General features: G+C 41.6%; 1 protein-coding gene and 1 non-coding gene across 2 annotated transcripts in view; both read right to left on the minus strand.

The window, feature by feature from the left end:
- Positions 1-5,138: 5,138 nt before the first annotated feature.
- On the minus strand, positions 5,139-5,220 carry trnas-aga. Its single transcript has one exon. It is a non-coding gene; the product is annotated as a tRNA-Ser (tRNA).
- Positions 5,221-7,401: 2,181 nt separating this feature from the next.
- tmeff2a (transmembrane protein with EGF-like and two follistatin-like domains 2a) overlaps positions 7,402-18,518 on the minus strand; it is an 86,180-nt gene continuing 75,063 nt past the window's right edge. The window contains exons 6-10 of the mRNA XM_026376824.1: positions 14,883-15,031; positions 13,321-13,365; positions 12,954-13,080; positions 9,558-9,716; positions 7,402-8,046 (exon numbers count right to left, since the gene is read on the minus strand). Coding sequence (XP_026232609.1) covers positions 7,950-8,046; positions 9,558-9,716; positions 12,954-13,080; positions 13,321-13,365; positions 14,883-15,031 — 577 coding nt within the window. The 3' untranslated portion in view covers positions 7,402-7,949. The remainder of the gene's footprint in view (positions 8,047-9,557; positions 9,717-12,953; positions 13,081-13,320; positions 13,366-14,882; positions 15,032-18,518) is intronic.

Raw genomic sequence — 18,518 nt, forward strand, 5'->3', positions numbered from 1 at the left:
AGAAAAGACACTCCTTGTTCGACGGCCACAGTATACACCTCAGATCCAAAGGACATTGATACAAATCTCTATTTTTGAATTGCTCAGTCATGTCTGTGTTTGCTGAAGCAGTTTCTACAAATGCTACTGTCCTCAAACTTGATACCGATTGAAAGACAAATATGATGAATTGCTTTTCAAACCTGCGGCTGATTGGCTACATGGGATAGTCAATCATTCCTCCCGTGTAACTCTAAACAACAAAGCACACGTAGGTGTTTTTCCTAAAATGTCGAACTCCTCCTTTAAAAAGTGACCAGCACTTTTATGGAGTCATTTCACCGACCGGCTCTCTCACGTCACCGTCCGGGACTAACACTTGTTCTTGAGGTTTCTCGCTCAACAAGCTTTAAAACTGTCAGTGGAGTGGAAGTGCTGCACACACACTGACCACCAAACACATTTCCTTCCTCTTCTAACTGAACCCCTCTCCCCGTCGCTGCCTTCCCTTGGATACACACACATATGTCAACATAAAAGAGTGATGTGCTTTTCCAAGCCTTTGGAAATGGACATGATGGTCTCACATGTTTCACACATTCCCACTTTTGTGTCAAGGAATGTTGTCTTGCAAGTGCTTATTTTATAACAATACGTTTATTTCCAGGGTTTTTATTGAGATTAAACTTCCCCCACTTACATATAATAGAAAGTTCTGCAGCAACAATGACACTAGTTGTTAGTGAATGAGTCAAAAAGAGCTGATGGATGGGCAGCTTTCCAGGTTAGATGGAAGAAATGGAACTTTTTGCCCCCTGCAGGATAAGAACTGTAAGTGCATGACTTCGTTGCAACAGCTACAGTCTCTGTGTCTGAATTTGAGCCACATAGTACTTTTTTAAAGTTTCCAATCATAAAACAAGGTTTTGCATTCTCCTTGAAGTGATTATGCTTCACCCCCTTCAATTATTTTCCCATCAATAAGTTACATTTTGAATCCAATCTTAATTTTTTATAATTTTGCCTTTTTTAAACTAAGTTTTCGTAGTAAAATCTACTGTCGTAACAGTTCTGCAGGGTAGCGGTTGAAGCTGCTGCAGCAGAAACAGAAATCATTTCAACAAACAAGCCGCTACAAGTTGCATCAACTGAACGAGCTTAGTATCCTGGGAAACCTGCCTGGAAGTGCTTCAAAACCTACAGCAGGAGTGGTGTGGCACCGCTGTAACCGTTGGCTGTTGGCAAACTCCCTGGGTGGCAGACTGGTTTTGCAGGAATGGTGGGTGAACAAGTTTCAATTTGAAACGGTTTCCTGCGGTGGACAATTGTTTAGATCCCTTTGCAGAAAAGTTAAAAAACAGTTAGTTTCTTCAGAATTTCTGAAGGCACGCTAACAAGTTTCTTTGGCCTGAACCCCACCCACTATGTTTACATAAAAAAGGCAGAGAAGATGGCTGACATCAGGAATTGTCTCACACTTTTAAAACACATAAACACTAAATCCCCAGAAAACAATAAGCTTTTTCGCTCCCTTTTTTTTTCTTCATTCCTCATTTACTCCAGTCCTTGTCAATGCTCACTGCGTCCACACGAGGTCCCGTGTTTGTTCAAGTGCCTGCTTGACGTGGATACGAGGATGCAACAGAAACAGCCTGAGGCTTTCTTAACAGGGACTTCAATTACAATCGTCTCACAAAGACACAGATATTTTGCTCTAATGTCAAGGAGGAAACACTCATGTAGAAGTGTCTGCACTTTTACTTTGCATGTTTGGATGAAGTTTTTGAGTAAGGCAAACTTCTCTAGCCAATCAGAGAAGAGCACCAATTTGGGCTTTACTTGTGAGTTTTGTATAATTCTCATTTATTGTTGTTTCATAATGAAAACTACATGAAAAGCGAAACCAAACAAAGCAAAACAATGAGCTAAAATGGTCACAGAGTAATTTCATCCATCGTTAATGTACAAAACTCATTAGAGCATTAGAGCATTTGTGTGTCGTGCATTAAACATTGTTTTTTTCTCCATCCGGTGCTGAGGTACATCAGATGCACTGCATTTCAACTCATTTCCATGTTGGAGGAAATCTTGCATGTGCAGTATGAGGCCTGCAACTTTGCTGCTGAGTTTCCTTATGTTGGTCATATGTCCAGATAATCGGATTTTGGCTGCACACTGTTACGGCTTTGGAAGCACAAGTGAGTCGGATTTTTTAAAGGTAGTACTTCGAAACCCATCATCCACCTGCTCTTTCACACTTGCCACACAACAAACAGGTTCGCTGATCGGTGTTTAAATGAGACCCCTAATGCTTGTGATGACCAACAAAAGTCCCTCACAGATGGTTGTAGCAAGATGAGGCGATGGATGCCCGGCAGTGTTTGATCTGTATTACCTGCTCCAACTGGATGTCTGAAGCATCGGTGCCCTTTGTCACTAAATCAAAAGCTCCCACGGAGGAGAAAGTGGCATGCTGGGACCAAAACAGATGGCGATAGATCTTTAAATGACCCCTTTTCACTGACCGGTGTGGGCTACACACACGCTCACATAAAGGTGGCCTTGTGCGTCGGTAGGGAAGTGTGTGTGTTTTCTGCGCTGTGTGATTTCCGTGACGCTATCAATTCTGAAGCTAATGGACCAATTTTCAAGGTGTTGAGCTTTACACATATACCCCCTTAGAACCTGAAGAACTGCTGCACATACAGTGTGTGTGTGTGTGTACTTGTTAGTGTGTGTGTGTGTGTGTGTGTGTACTTGTTAGTGTGTGTGTATATGTTTTCATATGTCCAACACCATCAATTTCCAAACCAACAGGCCAATCCTTCCCTGCCAAAGGAGCTGAGGTGCAGTTTGTTGATTGTAAAATCAATGTGGGGTTTCTCCCGGTCAGTCCTTTATGCTGATACTTCTCAAAGTATGGAACCATAGAGCCTCTGAGCAAAATGATTTCATTTAGCTATTATTTCATTCTTCACTACTACTTCTTTTCCCACCACCAGTGAATTCCCTGAAGCAACGTATGGAGTGGGGGAAATATTGTAATTCATTGGTATGTAGGAATTTGAATGCCTTTGAAAACCTGTTCAAACATGTTGTCTAAATAGAAAGGAGCTCGATGAGTTCTGCATTTCTAGGATAAATGTCAGATTCCAGGGTCGAGGACCTGTCTGTAAGTGCTGGGTAGAGCGGATTATTCCTGCACTGCTTGTATGTTGAAAAAAAGAATGAGTATGATGATTTGGGGTGTATTTGTCCTTTAAGGTGTTTGCATGCCTCAAACAAGCCCAAGGCCATTAATACTGATCACGGAGCTCGTCACGTTTTAATTAATAAAAAAATTCTCAACACATATTAACCTGGCACATCTGTATTTACCTTTGGCACATTTGCTCTAAAACGTTATTTGATGATGATGAAATTTGTAGATTTAATTGTCTACATACTTACATACCACATACAGCTCTCACAGTTAAAATACATTTTTCACAATTCAGGTCAAATTCTAAGCTTAAACTGAACACCGTCATGTTTCCAGTCTTTGGTCGAACGTCCAAAGGCTTGAGCCACAGGTTTGTATAAATGTATAATATAGGCCTATAGGCCTCCTTTTCCGACAAATGTTTGGGAAATAAACTAAATACTTAATACTAAATACTGACAAAGTTCTACTGTGTGTACTGTGTCTTGATGCATTCTTTCATTTTTCCTATGCTGCCTCTTCACCTAAATAACAGCAGCCATCTGTGCACAAGCAGACTGCACCTACCTTTCAAACATATTAAATTCACATACAATCTCAGCCACCGCGAACTCCTTTCAGGCTCGATAAATTTGTGTGTGCTCAATATATGTATTTGCATTTTCTGCTCCCTGTATTTTGCGCTCCCATGCAAAAAACGCCTCACTTTGCATATTGATTAAAGCGAAGGTACAAATCCACAACGTGCACTGTTTTGCTCATTGGAGAGATACAGTCCTCGGTACCTTGTTAGTGTGAATGATATCAAGTTTGCACTTGTTTTTGTAAACAAGTCAGTTAATCATGTCCTGAATCTTAATCCATGTTATCAGGTAAAAACAACTCAACTTATGAGACAGTGTAAGTGATATTGTAATTAAATCCTCAGGTTATGCTGCACATGACTGTTCAAACACACACACACACACACATCACACAAATCCAAGGAACACACGGTGTAGCAGATGGTATAGACAGACAGATAGCAGAAAGATCACCTTACATGTGACTTAAAGCTTCTTTTATTAGGCTGTATAAACAAGGGGATTGCAGTTGCCTTCATGTGACGTCGCCTGACTTCAAGAAGCCTACCTGTCCATGTCACAGCATAAAAGAAACATCAAGAGTGGGAACTTTTTAGCAGTAAGCCAAAGCAAATCCTCTTTGGGACAGTCTTTTCCATTAATGATAGCTTTCACCACATTCCTCCACCTCAGATGAGAGCAGATACTCAGACATTCACAGAAATTTCCTTCCTGCTCCTCCCTGGCCTCGGGCCCACTGGATTTAAGCAGAAAGCAGTGGGAGAAGTCAGGAAACCGACAGGATTACACTGAGTGGATCTGCTGGGTACTGTGCAGACACACACAGATGTGTGTACAAATAGGTGTGTGCCTAGGAGCTAAACTGCAGGGGACTTTTTAGTTTTTAATTTGAGGGAGGCACAGGGGAGCGAGCTAAAGTTAAAAATGTGGACCGTGAGACTACACATCCTCCATCAGGGGTTTAATTTCAAATAGACCCCTAATGAGTTTATGGAAGCCTTTCAGCGTTTCTAATAACAATGTGAATGTGGTGTTTTTTAAAGCGTGAAATCTTCAGGAATACGGGTGGTATTATGAGCTTAAGTGCTTAAGGCTACAGATAATATGTCAGCTTAGAATCTACATGTAGTGAGTTAATTAATGGTTAACCAGGCGGTGTTGTAAAAGAAATGTTATATTCCTGTTACATAAAGTGAAAATGGCTTAGTGAAGCCACTCTATTACAACTTAAAGACCTTCATACACATTTTACATAGACTGGGTAAATATACAAAGTAGTAGAAGTGGACGTCCCCCATTGTGCTATTGTAAGTTATTATCACTCAGCAGACAGTAAAACAGTTTTTTATGTTTAATCAGGAAAAATAAAAAGTCGTTGTCGGCAGGATTCGAACCTGCGCGGGGAGACCCCAATGGATTTCTAGTCCATCGCCTTAACCACTCGGCCACGACAACCTGCAGGACGAGGGGGGAAATACAACATATAAAAACTAAATAGACTGTAACACAGCCACAGACGACACGGGAAATGTTAGTAAAGAAAAGTAGATGAACTGAGACACTTGTACTGTTTCACTTCTCTTAATTCAGTTCAATCACAGGACAACACTTAATTAGCACTTTTTGTTTTTAAATATAGTTTTAAGAAAATTCGTTTGCCACGAGAACGACGTTAAAAACAACACGTGACGTCATGTTTGTCTGTGGCTCCGCGGGAGGCCGCTGTGTGACGTCAGTAACTTTAAGGAACTTGTTAAAGTTAATAACTTATGTTATTTCTGTTATATTACTGTTATATATTAGGTATTTGTTGAAAAATGTCAAAGCTTTCCATCTTCTTTCAAGTTGAAATAACCTACTTCACCATGACAACACTTTATTAACAGTATATTTAATTGTCACAGATCTTCAGTATGTTATTTATAAGGTTACATGTGACAGCAGTGACATAAACAGGGAAGCCCAACTCATTTGGATGATCATCTGTCTTAAATATGCACGAGGCAGGTATCTTTCCACTCCAGCCTGGTTTTATGAGCCATACCCCATTATGCACAACTGTGCACATTTCTGCATAAAACATATCTTAAGATGATTGGTAACATGATTTATTACAAACCACATGACTGTCTTGTACTCGATACTTCTTTCAATAGTCCTAGCCAGCAATACAATAAGGATGGAGACAGGAACAGAAAGAGGGGCCGGCAGCTGTTCAACATTACAGTCCTGTATGAGGAGGGGAAATACAGATTCACAACAGGAGCAATAAACTTAATTTACCACTTAGAATGACCGCCTTCATAATCATACTTCATCACTTCACTGTGAAACTGACAATAAACATCCTGGCCGCAGTACGTCCAGCTCCATCTTGTGGCAGTAAACACTGAAGCCATGATTCACGGTCGTTTTTTGACATCTGCTCACTTGTCTACTTGTATCATTACTGCCTGTCAGAGAACACAGTCAACTGTACAACAATGAGAAAAGGTCAATAGATACCAGCAATTAAAACAGTTATTTATTTATTATTGCCAATTATTACACAATACAACAACTTCTTTTCCCTCCAGTTTTGTGGATCCTATTTTTAATGAGCATTTGGTTCTGATGCACAGGATTATGCAGCGTTTTCTGTGTGTGGTTAGGAAACATTTGAAAAGTTCATATCTAGTGGTGGACAGTTAGAAACTCCATTTTCAGAAAAGTTGGAACTTTTTCTTCCATTGCTCAGGGGAATTGCATTTTGTTAAGATAAGCAAATGTAAAGTTTGATTCCTGCAGCACACTGAAAAAAAGAGTGGACAGAGGCATGTTTACCACTGTGTTACATCACCTTTGCTTTTAATTAGGCCCACAACTTCTAACCCTTCAGAACTGAGGATACTAATAGTCACAGTTTTGTAAGTGCAACATTTAGCTTCTCTTTCTGGAAACGAGACTGCTGCTGCTGCTGTTCTCTTATTCTTCTCTAGTTAATGTTCCATTTTCAATTGGACACAGATCCGGACTCCAGGCTCCACTCATGCTGAGTCTACAAAATCACAATGTTGTAGCAGTTTTCACACTTGGCCTTTACACGCTGAGTCTTTTCACAGTATTATGTGCTGTAGATGGTGAAAGATTATTTGAAATCTATCTATTCAATTTTTTTTCCAATGAATTGACAATGTAGTAGTGAACCATGACCAGGAATATTTTATATAACCGTCCCTCTGTCCCAGTTTGTTTTTGGTTATAGCTAAATATAGCAATATGATGTACAAACTGTATGAAAACAGTTATTACTTGAATGTAATATTAGTAAAATGTACTATAAGCGCATAATGAGACTTTATTAGAGATGAATCCTGTGTTTAAAATGTAATTACAATCAAATGAGTCTGATGTAGTGACATCATGAGTCTGACATTAAAGAACAGGCAGACACAGCATGTTACATTTCGTGATATAAATTATTTATTTACATTTACAGAAAAATGACCCCATCAAGACAACGTAGTAATAACTATTGGAAATAGAACCCAACATACAGTAGCTGACGTCATCGTCACAACTGAACAGAGAGCTCTACAATAACATTGTGCCCTCTGTCAAAGGTCTCCTATAACACAAGGTGCAAGGCATCACGTGTAGCCCCGAAACCCCCCACCCCCCTCCCAGACAGAACAACACACACCTCACTTAAAGCCCGTTACCCTGCTTTGCACTACCCCGATTTGCTTTAACCCCTCTTCTACAAACAAGAGACACCGGCTAACCCGCCTCTACCAAAGCTCACACATCTAATACACATTCACACACACACGCACACACACGCACACACACACATTCAGAATCCTCACTGCCCCCAACACCTCATGGTTCAGTTTTTCAGAAAAACCCTGGGCGGAAGTGACAAGGTGCAAGGAAACACATCTGCAACTTGGGGGGAGGGGTTGGCCGTGGTGGCAACTGATGGCAACGTCTACCCACGGGCGAGTCTCTCCACTGACTGGTGCTCCAGCTCTGTCTTTGCTATGCCACTGTCCTCCCTGGGCATTCTTTAAGTTCATACTGGGAGAGAGGGCGAGGAGTGAGGGGAAGCAGATCCTAATTTTCAGGGTTGGCCTACAAGGGGGAACATCTAACGCCATAGCTCTCCGTAAAGTGGAGGGGGACTCCGTCCAGTGTGTCTGGCCTCAGATAAGTCGAGTGGAGGCGCGCATGGTGTTCTCTGTACTGAAGTGGACATTGTTCTGCTTCTGCCGGTTGATCCTATTGGTCCTAGGGCACTTCCTGTACGGAGAGAAGCAGAAAATACATGGCAGTGGTCAGCTATGCTACTGTAGGAATCTGCATCTGTTTTACAGTGAAGCTAAACAAACAAACAAACAAACAAAATAACTCATGCATTCATGTAGATACAGTGTCTTTGAATCTTAACAGACCCAATTTATTGTTGATTGTGTTTCTGTAGTTGATGCAGAAAGATGCAGAATAATCCCTCCAAGGATCCCTCTATATTATAGAGATCTGTATGTGAGATCTATATAGATCTCACATAGTTCATTTTAAGTCAAGTCTCGACTGAGGTTACATTTTAAAATTTAGAGACGATGACCTGCATGTTGCTTAAGAGGTAAAACCCAATGCAACACAGCCTGTAAGAATTCCCTTCTGCTAACAAAGCTGATTGCTGCGAGCTGGCAGTAATAAATACAGATGTGCAAATGAGTAATTCTATCAGCTTCTTTTCTTTCATACGGATTATTGTAGTGAAAACATGAAAGAACATTGTTTACATGGAACTTATAGGTATATCAAACTGAAACTACAAGAAATAAAATACAGAGCATATCGACGCTATGATTTGGTGGTGTGTCCTCCACCTTTTTCAAGATGTGACACAATGTCATACACGGGAGGCAAAGCACAGAGGTGACCTTTTCCACTTCCACCTGTTTGTCCTTTAAGTGAATGCCGAGTCTTAATAATAAGTGGAAGTCACACAGAACAGCAGCAACATTCACGAACCACGACACATGAACTATAGCTCAGTTGGTCCAGCCGAGTTGGACAATGAAGCGAGTGAGTCAACAGGCAATGCAATACATGTCTGTGCTGATCATGTGCACATTTGTTTATTCACTAGACTCCATACTAACAAGTGGGAGCCACATGCTGTGTGGTGCACAACACTCCGTATTTTTATATTCACATTTCACTGGATATGAATATTGCTGAGCAGGACGCCACGGTAATGCTACTGTAGCTGTATTCACTGCTATAATTCTCTCTTTGCTTCTTTATCTTCTCTCCTTACACTCTCAACCTGCACATTTCCAACTGCTCCCTCTCTCATTTTCTCACTCCTGTGCTCAGAGGAGCAGTTTTGTCTCAGCCAAAGCTCTTTTAAAATCTTTTATTAAATGTCATAAATTGCTTAGGTCAGCCGGAGGCAGACATGCTGCAGGCTATATACTATGTATGTGTGTGGGTGGGGCGGGTCTCGGTGTGTGGGGGTTTTGCTGGGAATACAAAACTCCTGCTTAAACACAAGTGTGTGTGTGCGCTGGCCTACACAGATATCTCTGCAATGTGTGTGTGTGTGTGTGTGTCCGGAGGTAAAATGACAGTAGTTTCTCTCTGTGGCGAAAGCAAGGTGACCTTTCAGCTGTTTCCTGCAGGCTCAGGGGCTCCGTGGGCCCCTTGTGACTTTCAAAAACACAACATGGAAAAAACTGCTCCCAGGCTCATCAGTAAGCTTTGTTTGAACGTGTGTGTGTGTGTGTTAGGGTATGACTCACCTGGTAATGCAGAGCACCACCACACAGATGATGACCACCTGGAGTGCTCCAATGATAGAGGCGATGAGGACATAGTGCAGTTTGCCAGAGCCTGGCACCACATAGAGCACGTTGTACTCTTTGATCTCACACTGGGGGCCCCTAAAACCCGAGTGACAGCTGAGATCACACACACACACACACACACACAAACACACACACACACGTAAGTAAAAAGAAAGAGAGACAAAGCGAGTCATTCCTTTGCACTGAGAGACAGGCTAATTATTTGTGTGGTTCTAATTGAGGCGTCAGTAGGCTACCTGTTTGATAAAGACACTGAGTTGGAACCATGTGTTTGTGTGACTGAGTGGTGCCTTTTGTTTGAGGTGACTGTTTAGATCAAGGAGACTGATGGGGCTGGCAGTGGGCAACAGAAGCAGGGAGAGAAGGTGTGAGCATCTTCACAGGAAGCAGCTTGAAATGCGTGCATGCTGGAATTATACCGGCTACTGCACAGCTGGCGTGTGCCTCCTGTGAGATAACCTGCGTGATCTGTGCTGCCTGTATCTTCTCCCACAGGTTTCTGGATTGTGTACCACCAACTCTATATTTGTGTTATAAGGCTTCACTGAGCCTAACAAACGAAATAATATTAATATGAAGTGAGAGCGACATACACTTGTTGTTCCACACCTGAGGATGTCTATCTGACAAATCTTTTATTTATAATCGTTGGTAATATTTGATTATATATATTTTAAATTGAGCTGATGATCATTATGTTTTCATTTAGAGTTCTAAACTCTCTCTATATATATTTTAAAATCCAGAGTAGAAGCAGAAAGTCTGACCTATTCAAACATTACACTTTATTACTCATCCTACTGTAAACTCAGCTCTTGTGTCTGTGTTGTTATTCTGTAGGAATCAGCTGATTGGTCAGTGCTTTGATCGGATTCTCTGAAGTTAACCTGCTCCGTGCAAGTTCGCTGTGAAGCACATGTTACCGTGGTGATCTATTCTGGATAAAAGTGAACCAGCTTAGTGATGCTGAAAAAACCTGAAGGAACATTAAATCACACTTTGGACACACTCATGAAACACACACACACGCACGCACACACACACACACACACACAGACTAATGGAGATGATCTTTGTCCTCAGAGACGAGCTAAAACGGTCCCCTTTTTAATCTCTCTCTCTCTCTCCCTCTCTCTGCTTTCTCCGTCTCTGGGGAGGTTATTACCCACCTACACCTGCATATCCTTGTTTGGTACCAACACACACACACACACACACACTGTACACACACACAGTCTCTTTCTACCCCTACGACCTGACAGTGTGCGAGATGAACGGCGCAACCTTGTTCTGCTCGGGATGTGTGCTCCGCTTCCACACACATGTACACAGGCGTACACAGACATGCCCCAACTCCCACAGAGACCACTTTGTTTTAGTGGAGCCTCAAATTCCTACAACCAGTAGGGGGCAGCAGAGACCTTTAACACTGCCTTTTTGATAAGCACTGTTCTGTATGCAAGGAGGCTCCCTGGCAGGGCAAGCTGGGACGAGCGAGGTTAGAGAGAAAGCGGGGAGATAGGGGGAGCGAGAGATACCAAGACCCTCTGGCTGCTACACTATCAGGCTGTAAAAGATGGCAGACCGGAACAACACGCGTGCATTCTTTGCATGTGTGTGTGTGTGTGTGTTTGTGTGGGTGGTTTCATTACCACAACTCATTGTGCCTGTATGTAAATTCATGTCATTGCTGCCTGTTTTGAAATATATTTTGTGTGCATATGTGATTGTTCACCGTATGTGTGCCGTCTTTTGCACCTGTGTTACTGCTGTTCAGTAGGTTTCTGTGTGTGTGTGCGTCTTTTTGTGTTTATTTGGGCCATTTTAACAGCGAGGATATGATTTCTTCATTGTAAGGAAATTTTTGGTCAGTTCTCACTACTTCAGTGGGGTTAGACATTGAGTTGTGATGACTGAGTTTAGGGTCATGGGCTCGAACAGTCAGTCTTCAAAACTACAAAATCCGACAGACAGAAATACTGTCAGTACTGACCAAAATACTGATGCTAGCCCAAATTATATCTAAACCTACAGATTCCAACTTGCCAAAAATGTGGATAATTGTTCAAGTTATTAGTTTAGGATTAGGTTTAAATCAGTGTTTCAGATAAAATCTAGACTGAGAATGGCTAAAATGCTAGGAGGCAGTAAAAGTAACTGTAAAGACAACACTGACACATTCTATTACCTTATAAAATGATTACGGCTAGTGTCGTCCTGCCTGTCTGTGTGGGCTTTGCCTGTTCTCCCTGCATCGGTATGTTTCACATACACGTAATGTTAAATTCAACTGATGCTCCAAATCAATGTGGTGTACACAAGGTGGCCATGACGCACATGTATTATTAAAAGCAAGTATCCTTAGCTTTAGAGGTACAGGTTTAGTCTTCACAAGCGATGGGCACTAACAACAGAAGAACTGACAGCAGGAGAGATTTTGATTAATAATACAGTTTTGACACTTTCCTTGTTGCTGCTGTAAACAAAACTGTAGTATAGAAAAACCTCATAGCTTCTGAGACTAACACACTCAAATCACGTGTCAGGTATCAATGACACTGACAGCAGCACAGTGCTGTTTTTATAGCCAAGTATTACTTATTATTAGTATTAGGAAGTTTTACTTGCTGGTCAACAGCCTGGAATACCACTGCAGCAGCAGGGATCTCAGACACGTCCCCTCAGCACACTGGCCTGTGTCAGTACTACATAAACGAGCCTGATTAGAAAAAGAAATGGGCTCCAGCACGAACCTAGTAATCACTACATTTTACTACTGATTATCCACCTCACATTCCAGTGTCTGCAGATCAGAGAGGGACAGGGTGGAAGTGCATCATCAAACACAGAGCTCCAGTCCCATTGCTTAATGTGCTACACCCATAGCTCTAAGTTACACTGTAATAACACTGTTGCCAATAATAGCTATGATAAATATAGTTTAATTGATTCTTACATAAGAATCAATGCACTAAAGTCCATAATAGCTGTCATAAATATATCCTTATTGATTGCTACCTATTTATATTTAACTCATTATGAATTAATAATCAATGGTCCCAACTATGCTAAAATCAGACCATATTTAAGTGTTTGGTGATCTGAAGTTTTTGCAGAAATTTCAGAACCTGTCTTTGAATATTTTGATGTTAACTGTTTTATAATGTCAAGATTCAAGATACAACCTACTGGTAAATCATAGTGTTGCTTATCACTCTCCCTTCTGCTCTTAGTTTAAGGCAGAAATACTTTTTTGATTTCTTCCATTTGCCTTCCATTCTCCAGTCCTCACAAATATAGCAGTGCTGCTGTCCGGTCCTGTTAGTCTACCTGCAGGAGGGCTGCTCCAGGATACTGGGGAACTGACACTCTCCATGGATGCAGTAGTTTTTGTAGTCATCGGGACAGGGGATGTACAGGCCACGTGCCTGCCCGTTCTTCGGGTCCTCTTTGATCTCTATAGTGTAAACACACGCACACAGACATAAACACAAAAAATCCAAAGACCAAGGCTCTTATGTTTGTGGCTGTCTGTGCACATGCATTACTGTACAAACATACACAGAAGAGGAAGAGATTAACATTGAAAGATAAAAAAATGGAGTAAGGAAAATGAACCATGACAAAAGTCGAATCCTGATTCAGATTTGAGTGGCAGCTCATGTTATTTGGAAATCTGCATCATGCACGCACTCACCTGTGAAGTGTCCGTCTCCGCCTTTGTTCCCAGGTATGATTTCGCCTGAGAAGACCAAAGACACGTGCTCAGTACATCCACGTCTGTGGCTCTAAACGTCTCCAGTAGGAGTTACATATTCAAACTGACACCAGAGCAGGCCGAGATGGTTGAATGTGGTTCATGTGACGTGTGCCCCCTGTCTAGGTGATGCATCTCTTCTGATGTTATTACTGAGCAAGGGGGAGGATGGAGCACGGTCGGGTAGAAATGATCCGGGTGAATAATACACTTTTGTTCACCTTCTTGGCATGACATTGAATTCCTCTTCTCACAATGGCTAGACAAACCACTGTCCAATCATAATCATTATATTTCTATTGATTGTTTTCAGTGGTCAGTGAATAAGTATTCAGGGAGAGTATTTCTTAGATTTGTGATGCAAGAATTAAGGCATAAAATTAGGTCACAAATGAAAAATGAGATGAGTTTTAAAACTGCTCATGCAACAAACTAAACAGCAACAAAAATGTTTTCCTTTGTCTCCTCCTCTTAATTATTTAAGCTTCACACATCAATGACTCAAGGTCTTGAGGATGCAACGCCACATTTTCTGATCTGGTTCAATGCCACCAGTGACACATCAAAAATAAATAAATAAAAATTAGAAACCAGCATCATCTAAATGCCAAGGTGTCCCTTTGAATTCTGGCGAACACGAGGTTCGTGACAGAGTTTCATGACATTTGTTTCTCTCTCCACTTTCCCTGATTGAGACAGAATGTTGTGGGAGCATGATCAAATCGATGAGCGAGGTCTGACCCAAAGGGTGTAACGTTGGGGAATACAGGTTTCTATTTGTGCTCCAAGAGCTGGTTAGCCCTGATTGCTTTACTCCCCATTACCTCTCAATGCTTTCATCTCGCTCCTCTCGATCAATTGAACTGTTTGTCCTGTGTGGACGCAGAGCCAATCAGATGCTCTCCCATGTTCTCATACACAATAAAAGCCTCTAACAACTGACATTCGAACACCTCCCTGAACTGCGGCTGTGCACAGGTCTTTGTCTGTGACAGTTTCAGCCAGACCCTAAAGAAAAGTCAATCAAAACAAGAATAAATTCATGGATTAGCAATAGGATTCAGTTTAGGGATTTAACCACACAGATTAATAACATAACTCCATCCCTGGAATGGTAACAAACAAAAACGGCATCCAAATAAAAGACTGTGCACTACAAACAGGGATTACCTTTCAGTGAAATTATCAATATACATAGCAGTGGCGGCTACGTGGGCTTATGAGGATTATCTTTGCACACTATTCCACATTAATGTGATTGATTGAAACTATGTTTAATTACAAAAACGTGGTTGGAGGTGCAGCTGGAAAGAGATACAGAATCAAGCTGTCTGCATTTAGCTCTTCAAGCTGCCTCATTTGCCCCTATGGCCTCACTTCAACACTTGAACACCTGCTCAGACAGGCAGATTGACACCTTCCCCAGTGCGTGTAAAGTTCTGTGCGTGCTCTTGTGTCTTTTGAAGTCATCGTGTGTCTGCACGCGTGCACTAGCGTCTGACCTTGGCAGCGGCCCAGGTACTTGACCTCGATGCGTTCCTGTTTCTGACAGGAGGCCTCCTTCACCTGGCAGGGGTTGTCGTAGGAATGACCATCTGAGGCACACACTGGGTTGAAGCTGATGTGGGTACAGTCGATGTTGCAAACGCACCTAAAGAACAAAGACTAGTATTAGAGTAGGAAACTTTCTCGCATTTTATTTATTATATATGTCAAGATGTCAAATTAATGAGATCTGAAATATGACTGAAAATGAGCATCTTAATTCTGGAGAGACATATGTGTGTGTTTGACACAGACTGAAATCTGTTGCAGGAAATACAAACGAGAGAGAGAGAGAGAGAAACAGCATGGTTTACAATCCAGCATGATGCTGGACCATGCACAGTAATCCTGTTCAAACTGGGTTTTTGCAAGATTCAATTTGACATACAGCTAATGGATTTAACTCTGCATAAAGAGACGGGCTGCACAGAGTGCCTGATTGACACATGATGTACCCTGACAAAGGCAGAGGAAGCAATTAATAATGAAAGAATTTTAGATATCAAAGCTCCACATTTTAGCACTGCAGAGGAAATTATAGTAGGAAAAAAAAAAACAGCCACCCTTTGAAAGTTTCCCGATATAAAATATAAATTAGATAACACTGAAAATAGCCTGAATGGAAAAATAATATGTTTTAAGCAAATATTATTATGGTGCACACTGGAAATGCTTGTTGAAAAAAGTCACTGAAGTTTGCAGAACAGCTTGTTTCCGGTACTGAACCACATCTAAATAATGAGAAATGATCTTGATGACGATTAAAGCTGCGGTGGAACACCGGCTTTCAGGCCACAGCCACGTGATGCTGTCACAGATGAGCGCCATTACTGGCCTTTAAATGTTGTTATTGCACCGAGCAAGTTGTAATGACTGATTATGCTAAAATGAATGGATTTACTTCTTGCAGCAGATGATTACTGTAAGTGCAAGACGCTCAATTTAAAGTTTGGGAAAGCATTTCTAAATAACTGAGTCAAAGCCAAATTAAAAGGGTGTTATTCTTTGTCTGGTGACTAACTGCTCATACATCCAGAACAGTTTTTAAATTTGTCACGTTTTTGTCTTCTCTGTGTATTGAATCAGTTACTTCCTTCCATAAAAGCTAATATTTCTGCTCTCTTTTGTTGTAGACTGCAATGCATTCATTTCTCAGTGAATCAGGCGCTTGCTTGATGCTTTGGCTTTTGCAAATTAACCAGGCAATTTGCTGTCGCACCAGAGTTTTTGAAATTTAAGTGTGAGACATTCGGCTCTTTTGTGGATGTGTGTGAGTCGGTGTGGCTTCTTGTGTATGAGCAACATCTGCAGGAGTGACAGCGTGAGAGAGAGAGAGGGACAGAGAGAGGAAAGGCGTGCACACCTGCGTGCATGTGCATATACACGATTGGGTGTATTTTGGCATACGTGTAGCGTGACCCTTAACTGTGTGGCAGGCCTGATCAGCAGAAATTACACTCAGATTGCTTTCCCCAGACAGTTGCTGCTGAGTAGCGCTCAACGCTAGATTCTGTAATTATAAATCTGTCATTATTCTCCCAGTCTTTTCATTTTCCCCCGGCGCTTAGCTCTCAGTAAAACACAGGCGCTCTGCTATCTTACAGATGCATTTGCATACACGGCTATGTGGGCAGCCGCCAGCGCGCACGGACACCCGCGCGCGCAGACACCTTCGCAATCAGCCACGATGATTCGTGCTGCTGACGTTGATGTTGATTGAAATGGCGCGCAGCAAAGCGTGGCAGCGCTCAGCTATTGTTGTAATGATGGATCAGCAAAGTAGGAATGATGTGCAGAAAGGCTTTGTTATGCATCACAGAGGACACCGTGGTATGAAGGCATGCAATATCCAAAGGCCCACAGTGAAAACTATGAAATGACCTGCCACTCCACAAGGTTACACGGAGAGACTGTAGCCCACCACGCCGCCCCCTCTTTAATAGGTACTGGGGAAAAAAAAACAAACCCTATAGAACTGTACCTGTAGCACATCTGCTCCCTCACAGGACGTGTGCTGTGTAAAGGGCCAGTTTAACAAAATTACAACATTGAGCCATATTTATGCAGAGAGTTTATTTTCATCTGCTAACGTTTTAAGATTTGAATGTCACCAGTTTTCATTGAACGGTCTTGAAAACAAAAATCCCTGCTGACAGTGTCTTCTTTGTATTATCTATTATCTAGCATAACAAGGATACTGTCTATGGGAAGAGAAAATTTTTAAAAATGTCTGTGAGGAACTCAAAACCATCTCTACTAACGGCCATTTAGGGGTCCAAAAAAATTAACACAAAGAGAACCAGAGATGCACAACCACAGATTTCTGTGTTTCGAATTGTGTTTCGACATTTGGCAACAGCTGATACGGCTATCAAAAACCCATCTCTTCAACCCACTCTCACTTGGTGCCACCGTCGTTGCACTCGACCCCGCCACGTTTTCACATAGTGTGTGCTGAGTTTTCCACTTAAATAAAGCATTACATTTGAAAAAGAAAAAGTGTCAGGTTCTAACTTGTAGAACACTGAATAAATATTAACATTGAGTTTTCATTCTACAAAGTACACAGTGGTATAAAATGTACCAGTGGTAATAGAGTGAATGCTAATGTTGCTGTCAGGACACAGGTTCTGGTCCTTAACTCTCTCTGGTCAAAGACAAGAATTGAAGCCCTACAGTGCTTATTATTTATTTAAGGACATAGGTCCATACAGTATTAAGTGTTAAGAATACTAACTTTATAATAATAACCTACAGTAAACAACGCACACTTGGCAGCATTTCAGTAAAAAAAAGTTTCGGTGTAGTATCACTGCAATGTTTGCTGTTGTTGCTGTGGCAGTAGAATCTCTTTCTGGGTTATTTCTAATTCAGTATCTCATCTGAAATGTGATGAAATGAAGACCTCTTTAGTTAGGAGAGTCAAAGTAACGGTTATGAACCATAGTGACAATATGACATTTGAAGGTGAGGGAGGGTAAAACTTCCCCCGAGGAGGAACCCAGGTGCCACAGCAGCAGACTAAAAACTCCATCACGAAATCAAATCAAAAACACCATAATAAATCTTGTCTCGCGCGTCTCCTCGGCTCCTGGTCTCCCAGTAAATTTCAGGGCGAGTGGCTAAAAGCTACCTGTTGTTGTGTATAAATAATGCTGTTTCCATGGTACTGGTCACAGAAAGTCTCCACACAAAGGAGCACAAGGATCAGAAAGATCCCAGTAAGTCCACATCTGTCCCATCACCAGAAGACTGCTGAGAAAAAGTCAAACTAAAAAAACACACTCTCAGTTGTGACTGGGGAGAGTTTCGATTTGATTGTCAGTGTAGATGAATGAGGTGTAAATTCTGTAGTTGTATTTTCATCCTTTTTAGTTTCATTCTGTACAAATTAGCCAACTTTAACGTTATATTACCACTTGGGCTGCCCCCATTCTGGAGTCTCTGTCTTCAGGCATCGCTGAAGCTCGAGACAGTAACCTGGCTATGGACTGCTCTCATTCTCCACCACACTGCCTGCGTTCAGTATTCAACTCTCCCTCTGTGGCATGGTTGTCCTCTGATTCGGTGTCGCTCTCTATTTTTCTCTGGCC

Source organism: Anabas testudineus, chromosome 21 (genome assembly GCF_900324465.2).
Source record: "Anabas testudineus chromosome 21, fAnaTes1.2, whole genome shotgun sequence".
NCBI lineage: Eukaryota > Metazoa > Chordata > Actinopteri > Anabantiformes > Anabantidae > Anabas > Anabas testudineus.